This window comes from Anarrhichthys ocellatus, unplaced genomic scaffold (genome assembly GCF_004355925.1).
Source record: "Anarrhichthys ocellatus isolate YVR2014 unplaced genomic scaffold, GSC_Weel_1.0 scaffold14, whole genome shotgun sequence".
In the NCBI taxonomy this organism is placed as follows: Eukaryota; Metazoa; Chordata; class Actinopteri; order Perciformes; family Anarhichadidae; genus Anarrhichthys; species Anarrhichthys ocellatus.
This window is the reverse complement of record NW_022280044.1, coordinates 59,954-78,098: the sequence shown is the minus strand read 5'-3', so window position 1 is coordinate 78,098 and position 18,145 is coordinate 59,954. Positions and strand designations below refer to the sequence as shown.

The 18,145-nt window shown below is 42.0% G+C and overlaps 1 protein-coding gene across 1 annotated transcript; it reads left to right on the top strand.

Annotated features, from left to right (window-relative positions):
• Positions 1-12,384: 12,384 nt before the first annotated feature.
• Positions 12,385-15,748, top strand: fam8a1a (family with sequence similarity 8 member A1a). Its single transcript, XM_031854052.1, has 5 exons — positions 12,385-12,908; positions 13,224-13,344; positions 13,549-13,672; positions 14,476-14,615; positions 14,729-15,748. The coding sequence occupies exons 1-5, from the start codon at positions 12,503-12,505 to the stop codon at positions 14,871-14,873; spliced, it is 936 nt and encodes a 311-aa protein (XP_031709912.1). The 5' UTR covers positions 12,385-12,502; the 3' UTR covers positions 14,874-15,748.
• The last annotated feature ends 2,397 nt before the right edge of the window (positions 15,749-18,145 follow it).

The window sequence follows — 18,145 nt, the reverse complement described above, 5'->3', positions numbered from 1 at the left end:
TTCCCCCCTCATTGCATTTGTCTATACGTTTGTGTGTTTTTGTGTGTGTGTTTGTGAGTGTGTGTGTGAGAGAGCGTGTGTTCTCATGCTTTAAAGACAAAGGTATCTTGTTGACACGGGTTGTTCAAGATTGTCTTGGACTTTAGAAGAATGAAATCACATCCTTTGCAAAACATCTGGAAAGCTCCACTTGTACAGCAGTGCTGACACCCTTCCTTCGCTTGTCCTCTCTCTGCTTGTCCTGAACTTAAACTCTGTCGGGCACATGCACAGATAGACCACGGGGGGGTTGTGACGTTTTGCATGCAGAAAACGATTCTAAAAGTAAGCCAACGTGAAGCTCATAATGCACGTGAATGTGAGGCAATCCTCCCAACATAACAGCCTGTCTAAATGAATACAGGTCTGTGTGTGTGTGTATTATTTTCACATCACATTTCATAATTGATCTGGAAAGTAAACTACTTTTTTTTTCAATTTATTTAGACATGTTCTTTGCATGTAAATAAGATGAATAAAGAGTGCATAAAAAGTATCAAAATAGACAAACACATTTCACGTTTAAGTGGACGAGCTTTCATTCTAATGCAACATACGACATTACTTTTCTTTATGATGCACTTCCAAAATACATTACAAATGTGCTCCAGTAATTACATCTGAGTAGACTTTCTATCATTTCAGTCACGAGTGATTCACTTTTTATTCGTTCATTTGCTGCTGGAGGAACTGCTTGCATGGCCAGGATCTTGCTAAATGCACTCACTCACCCATTCTTCAATTCAGGGATGCTGGGCTTTGGCACGAATCCCTATAAGAGAGAATGATGTGTAGACCACAGCGTCTGGTGCTGTAAATGTTCAGTCACAACAATCTAATCTGTGATGCAGAGAACAGTATTTGGGATTTTCTAACCAGGAAATATAAACAACCAGGAAAGTTAGGAACAAACTCAGGGACATTTTTCCACCTCAGACAGATTAGATTTAAAAGTGAGAGATCATTTCCTTTTCCAGTTGTTTTTCCTGCCTTACATTTGAACTGTATTATACTTGTCAAATACATGCAGGTACATACATGAAATCCAACCCCTGCATTAAACTCATCCTATGCATTAAGGAGCAGTGGGCTGATGTAAAGCAACCGGGGAGCAACTTGGGGTTCAGTGTCTTGCTCAAGGACACCTCAACTTTAACTGCCTGGACAGGCTTTAATGCTTGTTCTCAATGATTTTAACTGTCAAACAATAAATGCCCCAAACAACTCCCCTTTTTCCAGCAACAAATTCTACTTTAAAGTGTTGAGACTGTAACTGAATATGTCAGCATTACAACGATGACACAAAAGAACAGCATGTCTGGACTTCACAACAAACTGATGTCAGCTTTTCTCATTGGGTGTTGAGTCTGAGCCACTTTGGTTTCGGGGAAATTCAAGAACCAAAACATGATTACAGCAAAAATCCCACTCCCACTCTATGTGTTTTTCCGCTTAGGTTTCTGCTGGAGGGTAGGGACAACCCTGAGATCAACCCCCGCCTAGAGACAGCTCACTGAAGTACATACCTCCACATTCACTCAAAATACTGAACACACATCAGTTGTACCTCAATCCGCTCCACAGGACCTATGGCACCTATGCTGACCCAAGGTCAGTCTCCCTGAGAAAGCAAACATCTGGGCAGAACTATGTCAGTTGAGGCCCCACAGGGGCCCATAGGGGAGGCGGGTTGCCATGCAACAAGCTTTCTTGCCACTGAACTTTGCATTCCAGTTACACTTAAGAGCTAACTCTGATTTCATCAACACGTCTACGAATGTTATGCAAGCTGTCTGGCCGCACAGAGGCAAGCTGTACTATTATCTCCCCAAAACACTCAGAGAGACATGTCTGGCATTTCAGGAAGCGACTCTGTTTTGGATCAAAGGTGGCAATGTGGAGTCCTGGATTCAACCAAAACATTTAAAGGATCTTTCTTTGTCACATATCAGTAGTCGATGGGCACAATTAGTCATTTCCACTGCATACAAACATACTTTCTTCTTTAAGACAATCGCAAAAAAATTAAACGGACAAGGAACAACTTTCACTTCTGTTTCCTCTCTGGCCTCACTCACAGAGAGGTCAGAGGTCACAGGCTCAGCTAAAGCCAACTAGCATGAGAAATATTCATGTGTTTTGGGATTTGTTTTGCTTGATATGTGAGACAGATTTAGACGGTTGCTTGATGGATTGAAAAAGTCCTTAATGCATCAACCTCAAAAATTATATTCTAATAAAGCGGGTCTTTTCAAACGAACTAAACGAACGGGTGGAGAAACAGCATGAATTATAACTTCTAAAGGCCTTTCCAACGTATGTGAGGAAATTCAGTTTTGCCTTTGAGGACACCACAAAGAATCATTGTTTTTCAAGTCACCCCACAGGAGTTCCTGTCAAAGCTAAGCTACTACGTCCCTGCTGCGAGTGGTTGTATGGCTCAGAGGAAGGATGGTGGAATTCTTTAAAGTGAGGCTTTACAAACCAGAGCCAACACAATGGCTTCCCCTAGAGAGCACGGCATTCAGAACTCAGCACTCTGCGTATACATGCATGTTTAACCAGCTTGCTTTGCAGTCAGTGTGTCTATGCTTGTGCATCTCTGTTCAACAGCAGATAAATACATGTTTTGCTCAGCAATAAAAAGGCATAAAGTGTTACTTATCTGCTCTGAATCTGCCTTACTTTACCCCAGTGTTGGGCTCATCCACTCCTCCTATAACTACTGTGTGAGAGGACACGTGATCTGTAATCTGGAGGGGGTGATGGTGATGGGGTGAGTGAGGAATGGGGTGCTCTTTGAACACAGTGTGTGTGTGTGTATTCTTGTGAGCTAGGATATATGTGGGTCTGAATAAACCATATGGGAAGTAACACTGTGGATGGTGTCTGTTTGCTCACATCAAGCATTCTTTGTGCAAAAACCCTCAAGAGGAGCTCAGTGACTCTGTAACAGGCAGAGCGGTTTATTTTATGGCCGCAGCATGAAGAGCGTGAACGGAACTTCTGTGAGGGAAAACAAACTTCAAACACTAAATTGCTACATAGTCAAATCAGTGAAACTGTAAGATGTATGCATTTTTCTGCCTTAAAGAAGTTGCAGATCGGCGAACTAATTTGCTGATGGATTAAAATATGAAATCCGAGCTTACTTTAAATTGTTATCTGCAGGACTTGTACATCTTATCATTAAAATCAACACAGGAAAAGCAAATGAGATCAACATTACCCATGAATATCGTCTTGGGATGTTTTGAAACTTTGATGTTAAAATCATATGTGACCATTTTCCATGACCCATTAGCGAGCAACGCTGGGGAGTTCAGGAGAAGACATTAAAGTCTGCAATTCGACTGTCCCACAGGAAGCACCATTCGCACCCTTGTGCCAAACAACACAGCGGCCAGCCTTTGCACAAGCAAAACAAGAGTTCAAAGAATCCGAGTGGATAAAGTAATGGTAAAGTAATGCTTTGTTGTGGTTTTCATGCCATAAATATACACACAGATACACTGATGTTCTGTTGCAGGTGCTATGGCTGAATGGAGTTGATATGTTCTCTCTGCCCTGGGTTCAATGTTGTATTAAGCCATGTCAGTGCAGACAGAGGCAGAGAAGCTTTAGAAACATGAGTGACTGAAGCTCAGACTTTATACTTTTGAACTTCAAATTGATTCCTTTGTCTGTCTGTCTATATATATGTCTGTCTGTCTGTCTGTCTGCCTGTATATATGTCTGTCTGTCTGTCTGTCTGTCTGCCTGTATATATGTCTGTCTGTCTGTCTGCCTGTATATATGTCTGTCTGTCTGTCTGTCTGTATATATGTCTGTCTGTCTGTCTGTCTGCCTGTATATATGTCTGTCTGTCTGTCTGTCTGTATATATGTCTGTCTGTCTGTCTGTCTGTCTGTCTGTATATATGTCTGTCTGTCTGTCTGTCTGTCTGTATATTTGTCTGTCTGTCTGTCTGTATGTATATAAGTATTGCTGAGGACCTAAGGAAGTGCAGTGTCGGATGCGAGCTCTTGAGATCTACTGGATATATTTGTAAGTATAATGCGTTCTGTGCACGCGCTGTGTAGTGTATTTACACCGCTGAACGGCATGCTGGGCCGGCTACAGCTCATTCTCCGACGGTCGGTACGTCACATCCAAGAACAGATGGCAAAAAAGACACTGGAGAGACAGGAGATCTAGCCGAAGACGGATAGTGTCGAGTGTGAAGTACTTTAGATGAAAGCAGAGCCCAAGCAAGGCCCGTTCTGAACGGGCACATGTTGGAACAGGCACTGCACTAGTTTTAAGCCAAATATGACATCTTGCATTTAGCCACAAAACTGGCAATGTGACATTGTGTCTCCGTGTAAAGTGAATATATGATATCATATATAGCTGTAATCAAGTTTTCAGTGCTTAGCATATCAATACGGCTTTATTAAGTAATTCATGTTACAATAGTCGGAGACTGAGCAGGATATCATGCAATGTTTGACAATACATTTCGGGCACAGACGGGTTGGACTTGGCTTTGGAAACCTTTATTAAAAAAGACAATAGGCCATCAGGAAAGTTGGCGTGATGGATACTTTGAGACATGCTGAAGGCAGCAGGCACTTCCCCACAATGCACTGGAGAGATAACCACAGCCTGTGATAGGCGGGAGGAAAAGGAAGCCATTAATCACACGCTGACCTTTCTCCAAGTGGTTTGTAAACAGGCTTTACAACAGCACAAACCCCAACAGCAAAGTTCTTTTTATAGCTTTACTTTCACATCTATTGCCAAGATGACAATCAATTCGAGTCATGGACTTTGTTGGTGTACAGCAGGGGTCACCAACCTTTTTTAAACTGAGAGCTACTTCAAGGGTGTCGAGTAGTACGAAGGGCTACTTATTTGATACAAACTTCCTGAATAACAAAGTTGCACAGATCACCTTTTAATAATAATAATATATGTGAAGAGACTGTTTGATCAAATGTCAGTTAATTATTCCTCACAATAATTATTAAGAATGATTTCCACAACAATGATGGTATAGCTACAAACATGCAACTTTTATTTCTGTTAATCTGTTTCAACATTTGAAAGTCAGAGGTATCACATCTCTGATATTTTTGTATCATCACATGATCAAAGCCGGTTACTTTTGCACATAGCGCCTGTTGGTGAATGATGCAGTGGTAATGTAGAAATTTTGGGAAGTCTGGGTCACTTTTGCATTGCGCAATGAAGCCTGCATGCCGGCCCGTCATCGCGGGAGCCCCGTCTGTTATCACCGACACCAGCTTTTCCAACGGTACCTTTTTCTCCACGAAGAAACTAGTAACCAGTCTCGTCTATAGCCGAGCGGGGGATCCAACCCTCCGAGGCGCGCGAGCGTCTTCGGGCGCCCGCGTTCAAACCTCTAGTCTGGGCCTTTTCGGTCGGATTGCGTTGCCTCGCCTCTACCCCCGCTACCCCTGAGTTGTTGCCCCGCGGCCTGTTCCGAGGATTTACGGACCTGACGAAAGGGTGCGCTCGCAGCGCGCGTCTGGCGCCAACGGGAAGCGCCCGCCATTCGGAACCTGAAAACCTAGTGCGGCGGCCTCGTCCTGGCTGTCCGCCGTGCGCCTCCGGGTACCCAACTCTCTTATGACAAGAAATATTGTCATTTTAAAATCTACACTAATGCAAGCGTTTTTTGATTAAAAAAGAACAACTACAATTTTAGACGGAGCTCCATGGTGACTAGTGCTATTTTTAGAACATGCCTTGCGGGCGACTCACGTGGTCCCTGCGGGCGACAGAGTGCCCGCGGGCACCGTGTTGGCTACCTCTGGTGTACAGTAACAGCACTTCCATAAGAGCCTAGTGAAGCAGCCAAAGCTGTTTGCTAATGCTTTTGTGGGACATGGACTGTTTTTCTTTCTTAAGCTTCACTGTAAAACCATAAATCTGAGGTCTATGGGTTTACAGCTGTTTGAGTCGAAGTCCGTGTGAAACTCCGAGAGAAAGAACTCCGATGCGTTCCCTACAACGCACAGCTGCACGTTAAAACAACAAGCCCCCTCTGTGGATCGACTCTTTGGTTAGCTCTTTGTGTTGGAAGGCACTTTTGATGGGGAAAAAGCAGAAGGGAAAGTGGAGCTTGTGACTAAAAGTCAAGATGCTGACACCAGTGTAGCTAAATAAGACATGGTAATGGTGGAGATGGACTGATTTTAGACGTTAGAAATAACTCATTTGAACCGCAGAGCATGTAAAAAAGGTTTTCTAAAGGACGTTGCTGCTATTTCCTTGTAATAAGGTTGATAAGAGCGCTGATCATGAAATTACAGTAGGTCATAAAACCCAAACAATGAGCTGAAAGGTGCTACAACACTGTAGAGCTGAGGGGAACGGAAGAGTCGGGCGATAATTTCCCTGTGGGTTTGGCATGTGAGCAAAATCTTTAACTTTACACACAGTCCTTCCCATATAAAGACAATTAGAGCGGCATTACAGTATGCAAGTACGAAAGGGAAAAGGGAAAGGAAAGGAGGGTTAGTGCTGTTACATGAACAAACCTCTTACCTCCTCAGCGCAGTGTGCCAGCAGGGGAGAGGTGAGCATGCACCAAGACGTTAAAGCAGCAGGGAATAAAGAGAATTAGGTGCAGGATAAGGAGAGGAGAAGGAGGATGAGAGGTATTTGCTTGAAGCTAGGAGCCGGGGGGGGCAATTGTACTCTTAGTCTCCCCTTGGGTGTTCCTGTCAGAGCACCGGGGAAGCAGAGATAATTCACTTAATTGGGTCTCACTGTTGCACATATAAGAGTAACAAAATCACAGAGAGATTTTTCTACAATCTGGGCCAAAGGTAGCAAGGACTTCCCTCTGCTGTCTCAGCCAATTAAGTATTTTTTCCCCTCAATACTTTGCTCCAGTCACATATTTTCAAGTACAAGTGTAAATCACAGTAAAGGGGCAACTGTGTAAAAATGATAGACTCTTTGATCTCTGCACGTCATCAATGAATGAAAGAGATTAATCCTATTTGAGACCATGCTGCTCTCATTATCGCGTGTTCTAGCCTACTGATGGATTTTACATCATCACCTAAACAGTCTGACTAATTTATACATAAATCACATGACAGCTGCCCTCCCCACCCTCTCAAAACAGGACACGAGTGACCCCTTTCCCCACATTCTCTGGGCGACTGATGTATGCTTTGTTCATTCCTTTGACCTGCGACCCACTACTCATTCTGACTGGACTGAATCAGCGTGCTTTAACCTTTGTGTGTCGGAGCTTAAACCAGTGTGTGGTCGTGCAAGGCAGCATGCCAGTATGAAAAAGAAACCGCATGAGCATAGAATAAAGCCAACTCTGCAGAAACATAGATCTTGAGTTCCCATGTGGACAAGAGTGGAATATTTCCCACTAGGCTTTCTGACAAACTTATCTCAATGATGAATTTGAAGATCCAAGAGTCTGTGCTTTTTGTAGAGAGTTCCAAATCACTGTTGGCTAAGACCCCGTATGCTGTTATCTGTGGAGGCTTCATGTAAACTGGCTAAATTCCACTGTAAACAGTCAGCACTGATAGTAAGCCTGCTAACTTAATCTATGATTTCACGGTGCTAATTGTATGATAGCCGTTCTGTCTTTCCTCTGACAGGCAGGTCATCGATTTGTAAAAGATTTTAAATATTAAAACATTTACTTGCAAACCCATCTATATTGATAAAGAAATGATTTGACATTTTGTAAACATGCTTATCCACTTTCTTGCTGAGATTTACATGGGAAGATCGATACCACTCTCATGTGTGTCCATCAAATATAAGACTACAGAGAGCCAGTTAGCTTAGCTTAGCATAAAGACTGGAAACAGGTGGAAACAGCTAGCCTACAAAACCTCAGAATCGTGTCGTTACCGCTATGCTAGGGAACCAGAGGAGCTGTTACCTCCAAGTTTACAGTGTTTATGCTAAGCTAAGCTAATTGCCTGCTGGCCGGAGCCACACACAGTATTTAGTGTACGGACTTGAAAATAGTATTGAGCCTCAGATTCAATGCTTGGCAAGCAAAGCTTTTTTTAAACAACGAACTATTCCTTAAGCAAAAGATGAGCATACACTTTATTGAATGTCTTTACCGTAAAAAAGTCTCTCTTTTGCATTAAAAAATATCTCACAGGGAGAGAAGGCCAAAATATACTAGTGCTCATCTACTACAACCCTTATAAAAAGCAAAACAATTTTTCATTCAAGGACTCTATGATGTAAGAAGATAGCATATAAACACTAGATCTTGGGGACACACACACACACCCACACACACACACACACATTAAGACCAAAGAATACAGGAAATTTAGTTCCTAAAGAGCTTTTCTGAGCAAGTACTTGGCGACCTTGTTCCCTTAGTGTATGTCTAGGAGCATGGTACGCATCCTGTATAGACACAGCAACTTTTTTTCGCAAGAAATGAACTGTGTGAACCGTGTCTCTGTCTCACACGCTTTAAAAGTGGGCATGGGCCAAAATCAAATAAACTGAATGAAGGGGCCTATCTTTCACGCATACTGTACTAGTGTGCATCAGCAAAGCAATCGGGGTGCAGCCATGGTAGAAAGAAACATTTTCCATGTGACATTAAAGAAAAATGAAGTATGCAAATATCCCACCACTAAGCTTCTACAGATGAAAAAGGGGGGCTTGTGCCATTAGAGTGCCTCTACAGTAAACTTGTCACTGCTTACGCTCACTGCACTATTCACCTGTGTTGACTCAAGTCAACATAGATTAGATTAGTTACCATTTCAGCCAAAAGGTACACACGGTGAGATCCGTTTATGTGGCAGTGCGCCCCATATTTGCAAAAGATAGCCTTATCTCATGGTGATTTAGCATCGAATATGAACTACTCTTGCTGTTATTTGTTGCAAACTTGTATTATATTACATCGTAACAATGGTGAGGACATTTTTTAAAGAGGTAACAACAGAGATGTAGGTTGAACAATTAAATTCAGCAATTGTTTCTTGGAAGCGGTTTGAACTGTGCAACATTTCATGAGCGCATCATACTCTCTGCATACAAACGTATTCTTAAAAAAGTTCCTACAGCAATCAGATTTGATGAAGTAAATGTATGGTGGAAATAAAGAATATACACATTCACTTTCTAATTCTTAACCAGCTCAAACAAACTCCCCTCACCCCTCTCCCAGCACACACACTCATTTCCCAGACACACACGCACACACACACACACACACACACACACACACACACGCACACACACACACACATACCTCTACAGCAGTAATCCCACCAGGTTGTTGGGTTCTATGGGGGTCAGCGTTTATCGGACGCAGCTTTTATTTGGGCCTGATTACATTCGGGCACAGTCATCGCATGGCCTCTGTCGGCAGGGATAACGTTCATTGGGGTTGGATTTGCGTCCGCCTCACTGGCTCCATTCACTGGGCCCGGCACAATCATTTACAACTGGCAGACCTAACACCTAACCCACAGAGCCGGGCCAGCCCAGTCAGCAAATACACCCCCTCACCCCTAGCATTCATAGCAGGGGGAGAAAAATGAGAGGAAGGGTGAGACAAAAAAAGAGATAGGGAGTAGTAAAGAGGCGGAGGGAGAGAGTGGGAGACGTGTGTGAGCAGCTCCTGCATTTTGGGTTCATAGGGATAGAAGGACATACAGAAAAAAGAGGGACTGTGTGTGTGTGTGTGTGTGTGTGTGTGTGTGTGTGTGTGTGTCTGTGTGTGTGTGAGAGAGAGAGAGACAGAGAGAGAGCGGTAGAGCAAACATGGCTTTTCATCACCTGATTGGCCAGCAGCTCTTTTGAACCAAAGCCGTTTCCGCAGCAGTGTTTTGAGTTTTTGCCCCGATGGCCTCTGGGGCAGACAGTGGTGGGCCGTCAGGGCTAGCAAGGCCGTCTCTGCTGGCCTAGACACTGACAGATTCCTAAAGTTAGAGCTATTTTATAATTTAATGTTTTCTAGATATTTTTCCCATTAGCTTATTATCTCATTATCATACTGTCTTCCTCAGTTGCTCTGCTTCCAGCGCAGCTTGTTTTAAGGAGAGCTTTTATCCAATCAGATTTCGCCCCTATACTATCTCTAAGTAAAAAGATCTGCCCGGAGGCCTTCAGAATTACAAGTGAAACCCTTTATCAGTTTAAGTAAATGGGGACGATATTGTTGATTGTCATAGTGTTCAACCAATCAGATTTTTAGTTTGACATGTTGGGCGTATTCTTTGACATGTCAGAGCCATCTAGCTGGCCTACAAGTACGTCAGCATTAACGTGCGGTTGATTGATCAGTGGGCTAGCGTGACTGTTGTGAAACTAGCTAGCAGAACTTTGTAGTAGTAAGAGTTAAAGTTTAAAGATATGCAAAAACTTTTTACGTGACATTACATTTTTTGCATTTTGGCATGTTTGGTGGTGACAATCCCAATATCTGCCGCCCGTGTCGAGCGGACATTTTCAGCCCTCAAACGCATTAAAACGTATTGAAGAAGTACAACTGGGGAGACTCGACTGTCATCACCGGTGTCCGTGAATCGAGAAGGAGCTCTCGCTGGAACTGAACCGCACCGATGTACTGAACAACCGTGGGATTAAACTCTTTGTAATCAAAGAAAGGAGGATGGACTTTGTCTTTAAATAGTGAACAGCAGCTTTGGAAAGTGAACTGCTTTTGTTTTTTTTACATCTGCAGTAGCGTTACTACTGTGTTCATTTTTTTATTGTGTTGTTTTTATGACATGCTTAATATTGTTCCCTCTGATGTGAATAATATTTATATGGTGCCCTCGAGTGTGTGGCGGAATGCGTGTTTTAGCAGTTTCCGCAGTTTTGCTGGAATATGCAGAGGCCTGTTGAATCGTGTTATTTGGGTTTTATGTTATTCTACCTGCTTTGTTGTCATATAAATATATGTGACTGGTTCTTGTGAATTTGTTCTTGCCATTGTGTTAATTACATTGATTTTGACTATATGCATTGCCCGTTAATGACGCAGCATCCCGTCATGCTGCTTGACAGACCTGTATCCTTTGTGCGTATTCATATATCTGCACTCTGCAGTTCGTGTATTTGTAGCCCTCATAGGTGTTGAGCTTCATGTAACATTTTATTTCACTTGTCAAATGTTGCAGTATTATGTGAATATGAGGTTTTTACACGAAAAAAATAACAACCCGTAGCTGTGTCATAATGAGGTTATTAGGAGGTGGTTCAACTGTAGTAGGACAGCACTGAAGGCCCAGGTATAAAATACACAGCCCGCCACTGGGGGCAGACTACTAATTTGTCAATAAACTCAGAAATTTGAGATCCATAAATGTGGCTGCTGCAAAGCATGTGCAAAAAAACATGTTATGTGCCTGACCTGTGGAAAGTATGACAAAAAAAAAAGATGCAGCCAGTTTCATATTTGTGCAAATGGTTCTATCATTGTTTAATGCAATATATTTAATTATATTTAACGTATGTATCATTTATTTGAATAGTAAAGGCTATTACTTCTAGTACTGATGGTTGTATTTGATGTGTTATGGTTTTGTGATTTTGTATGAGCCAGCCTCTGCTGCTCTCTTGTGGTGCTACTGAAAATTGGTGTTATTGGAGTTAGGACTAAGAGGGAAAGGCTACATATTTCAACAAACACAACACTTACCTTAATTCTTACATTAATAGTGACACTTAGTCATAATGGACACCTTTTCCTAAATGTTATTCAATAGTTTTATTCTTCATGTGATACTGTTGCTGAACCTGTTCAGTCCCTGCATGGTGTTGTTTATGTCCGTGTATGGCATAACTAAACATTCAAAGGCATACATGGTATTAGATTATATCTGAGAACAAACTGGTTACGCTGAAATAAGTGGACCTACCGGCGTTTTGGATTAACATGAAGAGGTCAATAAAAGCTCTTCAATTGCTCACATTTCCTTAAAACAATACATGATATTTGTTGTGATATTTTTTAAGTATTTATTGTTATTTTTTTGACCAGTGTAATAAATAGTCTTTGTTACTATGCTTCTATGAGAAAGTGAAATTTGGCCAAACCGGAACACACAGGAGGCTCCTTTAAATGGATCATACCATTAATGACAGAAGGGGGGGCTTTCATTATTAGCCATTCCCTCAACGTGATGGTATTCAGCTGATATCTGCTGCAAAAATAAGGCAGACATTTTAATTGTAAATTACACATTCTTTTTATTACATTTGAGTGACCAAAATAGTAAACAATGACACACACTTGGAAATAAATGTCTTACGTTGAGCGCCCCGGAAGTCCCTGCATTTACAAACGCACTTGGCTCGCGCTGTGCTTGTTTCCAGCTGGGAGCTAATGAGTGGGGTTAAGGAGATCTTACCTGACAGCGTAAAGACGACTTAAAATCAGATTTTCCTGTCAAATTAGGCGAGACCGTGAAGCGGGTCAGACATGTTTGCAACAACGACGACAGACAACCGCCGCGATGGCCCTGAGGGGGACGAAAAGTCCTCACAGACAACCGCAACAACGGAGTACTGCGCAAAGTTGCAGCAGTGGATGTGGCAGTATTACTGGGGGTACGCTAACTGGCAGAGCTGGCTTGCTATGTCAGCCTATCCCTTCCCTCCTCCGTGTGGTTTCCCTACGCCGGGGAACAGCGATCAGACACCCGGTGCACACGCTACGACCTCCGGCATTGGGCAGCAGGCTTACGACGCGCTGAACCGGTACAGTTACCCGTATCCCCTCGGTTTCCCTGCATCCTACCCTCATCCAGGTGGCCCCCACACGGAGCAGACCTCCGATACCGATGCCCGGCCAGCCCAGCTGCAGAATGGGAATCCACCTCAGGCAGGTATGGATCCGTTCGACAGGGAGTTGCTGTAGCAGTTAAAGGCCTTAACTCGTCCAAAAGGCTGTTCAGCATGCAGATATATGTGTGGGCTTTAGGCGTAAGCTAGGTCATGGGTCTGATGGGAAGCAGGCTTATTTCAGTGTATTGCCCTGTGGACACAAGCTTATACGCTTGGAGTCATACCAAGGTCTTTCTCAATGCTTTGTTAACCTCTGAGAAGTCCAGCAGACCTACAGTCAAGGTTGGACTAGTGTGTGCCATTTTTAGAAATAAAAGGATTCTCAGTAGGCTTGTCTTTTCATCTGCTTCACACAGGACGGGAGTACACCATCCCCTCTCCTCTCCTGAGGTTCCTCGCTGAGACAGTGGACTTCTTTATCCTGTTTTGTGTGAAAGCCACCATTGTGCTGTGGATCATGCATCTGAGTGGAATGAAGTGAGTGAAACTATTGAACACTGTTCAGGGGAAAGGGATCATTCCACAAAAACAGCCTAAACTAGGCTAACCGGGCCCTGGTGTTGCTGTGTGTCGGTTATGCAACATACTGAACTTGCGCGACCAAAGAGTTTGCATCATTGCTTTAAGGCCAAGCCGTTTTCAACAATGCCCTGATCTTCACTGTCTCTCCTCTTTTTAAAGGGACATTACCACATTCATCACCCACTTCATTGTGGAGGAGATAGACGAGAACACGTCCATGGAGGACCTGCAGAAGATGATGGCTGTAGCTCTCGTCTACAGGGTGCTAGTCTGCGCCTACGAGGTAAGTCACATTTTGCACTGTTTTGACAAAGGTGATATAGATCTAATATGCAGCATTTAAGTTATTGAAAAGTCACACGTCAAGCTGTGTAGTTCATGTTAATTAGCTGCATGGTCATTTTTCTTTAGCTTGTCAGTCATGGTTTTGTGTTAATTAAGATGGCAAAATTGGGTATTGCAACGCTTGATAATTCACCAATATTGATATATTGCCCCAAATTAATTTCACATTGATCCATTCGTACATTCAGTAACATCTTTCAAGTTGACAGGGAGGGAACATTCACCATTTTTGTAGTTTTTTACTTAGTTGATATTCTTACTGTTTATTACTTATTTATATTACTTGTTGCTCTTGTTTTCTTTACCCTATCTTGTGTGCACTGTCCACTTTGCTGCTGTGATCCTGTGAATTTCCCCACTGCGAGACTCATAAAGGATTATCTTATCTTATCTTATATTGTCCGTTCACATTCTGTATGAGCTGCCTCATTTGACACGTGCTGTTGTTTAATGTGAGGAGTCGGGCACAGTCGGAGTTCTTCTCCAACACAACATTACCTCCCACAGAGGACAGTGATGCAACGTTGCGTTCATACTTACCTGAGATGAAGTCATGGATCGTGTGTCTTGTTCGACTCTGGCATCAGCGGCTGGTTTTCCCTGGTGGGAACCAGCCTTGGGACATTCAGACACCTCGGCTCACACTAATGCCATCTGGCAGGTTTCCTTCCATCCAAGCTTTTGACCTTTGTCTGTACAAACCTGAAAAAATTGCAAACTGTTTACATTTTGTCCAATCAGACCATCTGTATTTGGGGCGCTGGTGGGGCCACACCGGGGAAGTTCCTGCTCGGCCTGCGGGTGGTGACGTGTGACACATCCACTCTGGTCCGACCAAACAGAGTCCTCGTGGTCCCGGCTTCTAAAGTCTCCCTCTCTGCGTGAGTGATCGCGTGCTGGATATTAAAGTTAAAGTTGTATCCAGTAGTCTCTGTTACCTGTTACCTGTGTGAGAATTCTAACTCTGGTTTTGTTTTGTCTCAAACATTCGCAGCTCTACAGTGCGGGCCCTCAATAAGAACTTCTCCATTGCTTTCCTCTTTCCCGTCTTCATCACTCTCCTCTTCTTCCAGCACAACAGGACTGTGTATGACATTGTGGCAGGGACCATTGTAGTCCAGCGCAGAGGGGGCAGATAGCCTCTCCTCGGGCAGCGCACACTCTCTCATATTTGACAAGAGTAATGAAAATGGCGCTACAGGCCCGTTTGTGCCGAGTGTCTTTTCAAAGTTAAACCGGTCACAAATGAACTACCGACAAAAGCGATGCACTGGCCCATTTCTTCACTGGATCAAACAAGGACTGCACTTTAAAATTCGATGCGTACGGGTTTAAGCCTGGTTTGCTGGAATCAAAAGAATCCCGCTTTACATCTTTTGGTGTGAGTGTCTTTTTTGTTTGTTTTTACCACAGAATCAACAAATAAGCTGTCAGGAAACCCTCTTAAGTATTGTGATTTTTGCAAAATATGTTCAGCTGTAAAGGGTGCTGTCTCATATGATGTGAATCTTTAAAATATGTGCTATGTCATAATATACTGCTTATTTATTTTTGTGACTTTAAAGTCTTTTATTTGTAGGGTTCAATTATTCATCTTTTACAAACAGAAACATATGCCATCAGAACAATTTGACACATTTTTATACTCGCAACAAGAGTTCCACACATAAGGGCTTTACATTTTAAGATTAAACATTATTAGCTTCTAAAAGCAGCATTGTTCTTTTATGCATTGTTCTTTTCTTCAAGGTAATAATGGCGAATCAATTGTTTGGTTTGCTAATAATTCTTTGTTTTACGTTTTAATTATTCTTAAGCACTCGGACTGAGGAAAAATAATGCCAGGCTTATTTGTACCTGTTCTTTGTGCCTTTTAGATATGCTGATGATGAAGTATTGGTTTGTTATTTGAAATGGGGCGATAACTTTTCTCCCCGGTCTGTGTGGTTCAAACAGAAGAAATGGTGTTCGTGAATCCCCTGCTCATATATTCTGTCTTCAGACTTGTGACTCAGGGCAACCTCTGATTGTCTGATCTGCACTATTGAACCATATACTGCTCATGTCAGATTTCCACTCAATATGCATTATGTGAAACTCTTCTGGTGTTAACGATTGTCAATGATTTATCCTCATGTTATAATGTTCAGCAGTCCAGAGTTTACTTCAACCCGCAGTATGGCTACTGATTGTTAGTGGTGCATGAGTTATGTGGGATGTTGACGCTGCAATCATATTTGGTACTTGGCCTCAAAGATCCATGTCTTGAAAGACAATCTAATTCAAATATTTGATCAAAGAACACTTTTTTTTTTTGCACATGAAATCTAAATAACCCAGGAACATTTTTGATAAAACCTAAACAACAAAAGAACCTTTTGATCTAGCATTTACAAAATGACACTGAACACCACTTAGGCAAGGTGAGTTTATTTGTATAGCACATTTCAACAAGGCAATTCAAAGTGCTTCACATAAAAGCATCAAAACATAAGGCAAAAGAAAAGGAGATTTAAAAACCATTAAGAACATTCATTGAATAGTCATTAAAACACTAAAGAGCAGTGTAAGAAATAAAATACACTTAGGAGGAAGCTTTTGAAGATTAAATAAAATATTCCATGTAAGCTCTTTTCCAAGATTCTCATTCTAAGACTTTTGTCCCCTTACTTAGCTTAAATGTAATTGATGTACTTGTTTGGTCCTTGATTACAAGAACACAAGTGAGGAACACGTGAAGTATTTGAGTGTGTGATCATAGTGCAATGTCCAGTGAGTATTGACTACTTTAATCTAAAACAGCAGGTGTCCTGTTGTTGCCATTGGGACAAAGTTTCAGAGGTCAGCAAGTTAAAAAAAAAGGGCTGATTTAGCGAAAAAAAGTAAGTGACAGGATTTTCAGAATATATTAAGAAATCAATTTCCTTTGTCTCATGCCTGAGAATGTGGGAGATATAGCTACTGTGCAACATAAATGCAGGATTAAAGGGATTAGCTTTACTTAAACACCTGTAAAGGACATTACACACTCTGGTGCAACCAGCACCTTGTGTGCACCTTAATGTCAGCATTTGCCTTTAAAGGCATCTTTTAAACTGACTAACTATGACAAAAGTCATCCAAACTAACCAACCTCCACTACAAAGATGCCATTCAATTTACCGTAGGAATAATATGTGTTCGCATTGATAAATTCCTAATTTTTGTTCTTTTTTTTTCCATGATTAAAGGAAAAATGTAGATGTTCAGTTCAGACGTCTTGCATCTTTTAGTTTGACTGTTCTCCACAGTTGCTGCAACACTTGTTGCCACATGGGGGCGACATTAAGCAACAAAGATCGATGCACGTGGCCCAAATACAAGTGGACGGAAATAGACCTCAGATACTGGATGTTGGCATTCATTTCCAGAGATATTTTTTGCACATAATCTTTATGGAATGGTAAAAAGCCCGGCCTGTCTTTTCACTGATGAATACATAACTTTTATTGGAACAGAGCAAAAACACATGCTGGCTTGCACAGATATATTTCTGCAGTATACCTGCCACCTGTCTATTTGTCACATTGACAAGACCGACATGACAGCCTCTCCTTTTGATCCTCACACGACATTTTCATTCCTCTGTGACATCTCAAAGCATCTTTGGGTTGCTGACATCTACACACTAGAGCAAAAAACTATACCTGTATATGAGAAAGTGTTGGGCTACAGGCCATCCAAGGGGATTTACCTGGACGAAGAATGATGCAACTTGTTGACGATGCTCTATTAACTACAAGTCACACGGTTGTAGTAAAGTAGGTGCATAAAAGAATCTTATTGTTATTCACTGTGTGTGCTTTTCTACATTTGGAACAATTGATTTTATGTTGTAGCTTGTGGTGCTTTTTCAACTTTTAAACCCTCAAATCTATATTTCAATGGAGTATTAAATGTATAGGCATCATCAGATTTACTATTGATTTAGCAGCTTGAGATATACGGTGGCATTGGTTAAATTGACCTTACATATTTGTTCTGGTAGTACCAGTGTATCGCCTCCTCACATATCAATAAACTTTTTGAAATTTGATTAAAGGACTGAGATAATTAATATGTTTACTTACATGACAAGCGAGCTGTCGTTCCGAGGCAATTTAGTTCAAATAAACTGATGCATAACTTCAGTTACACTATTTCAATTTGTTTTAATTTCCAGTTCCAAAGTGCTGTGGAGTTTAATTTGTATGAGCCGTGTTCTTGTAAGATTAGCCAGGGGCATATTTTGTCTCACGGTCCCAGTAGGAAGACACAGCGTTCGTTCAGCTCTCCCCAGAATGGTAGGTTTTTAAATAGCAACCATTAATCCTCATGAATTAGTAATTATCACCAGTCTCCTGCCAACTTTCTCACTCCAACGTGCGCACAA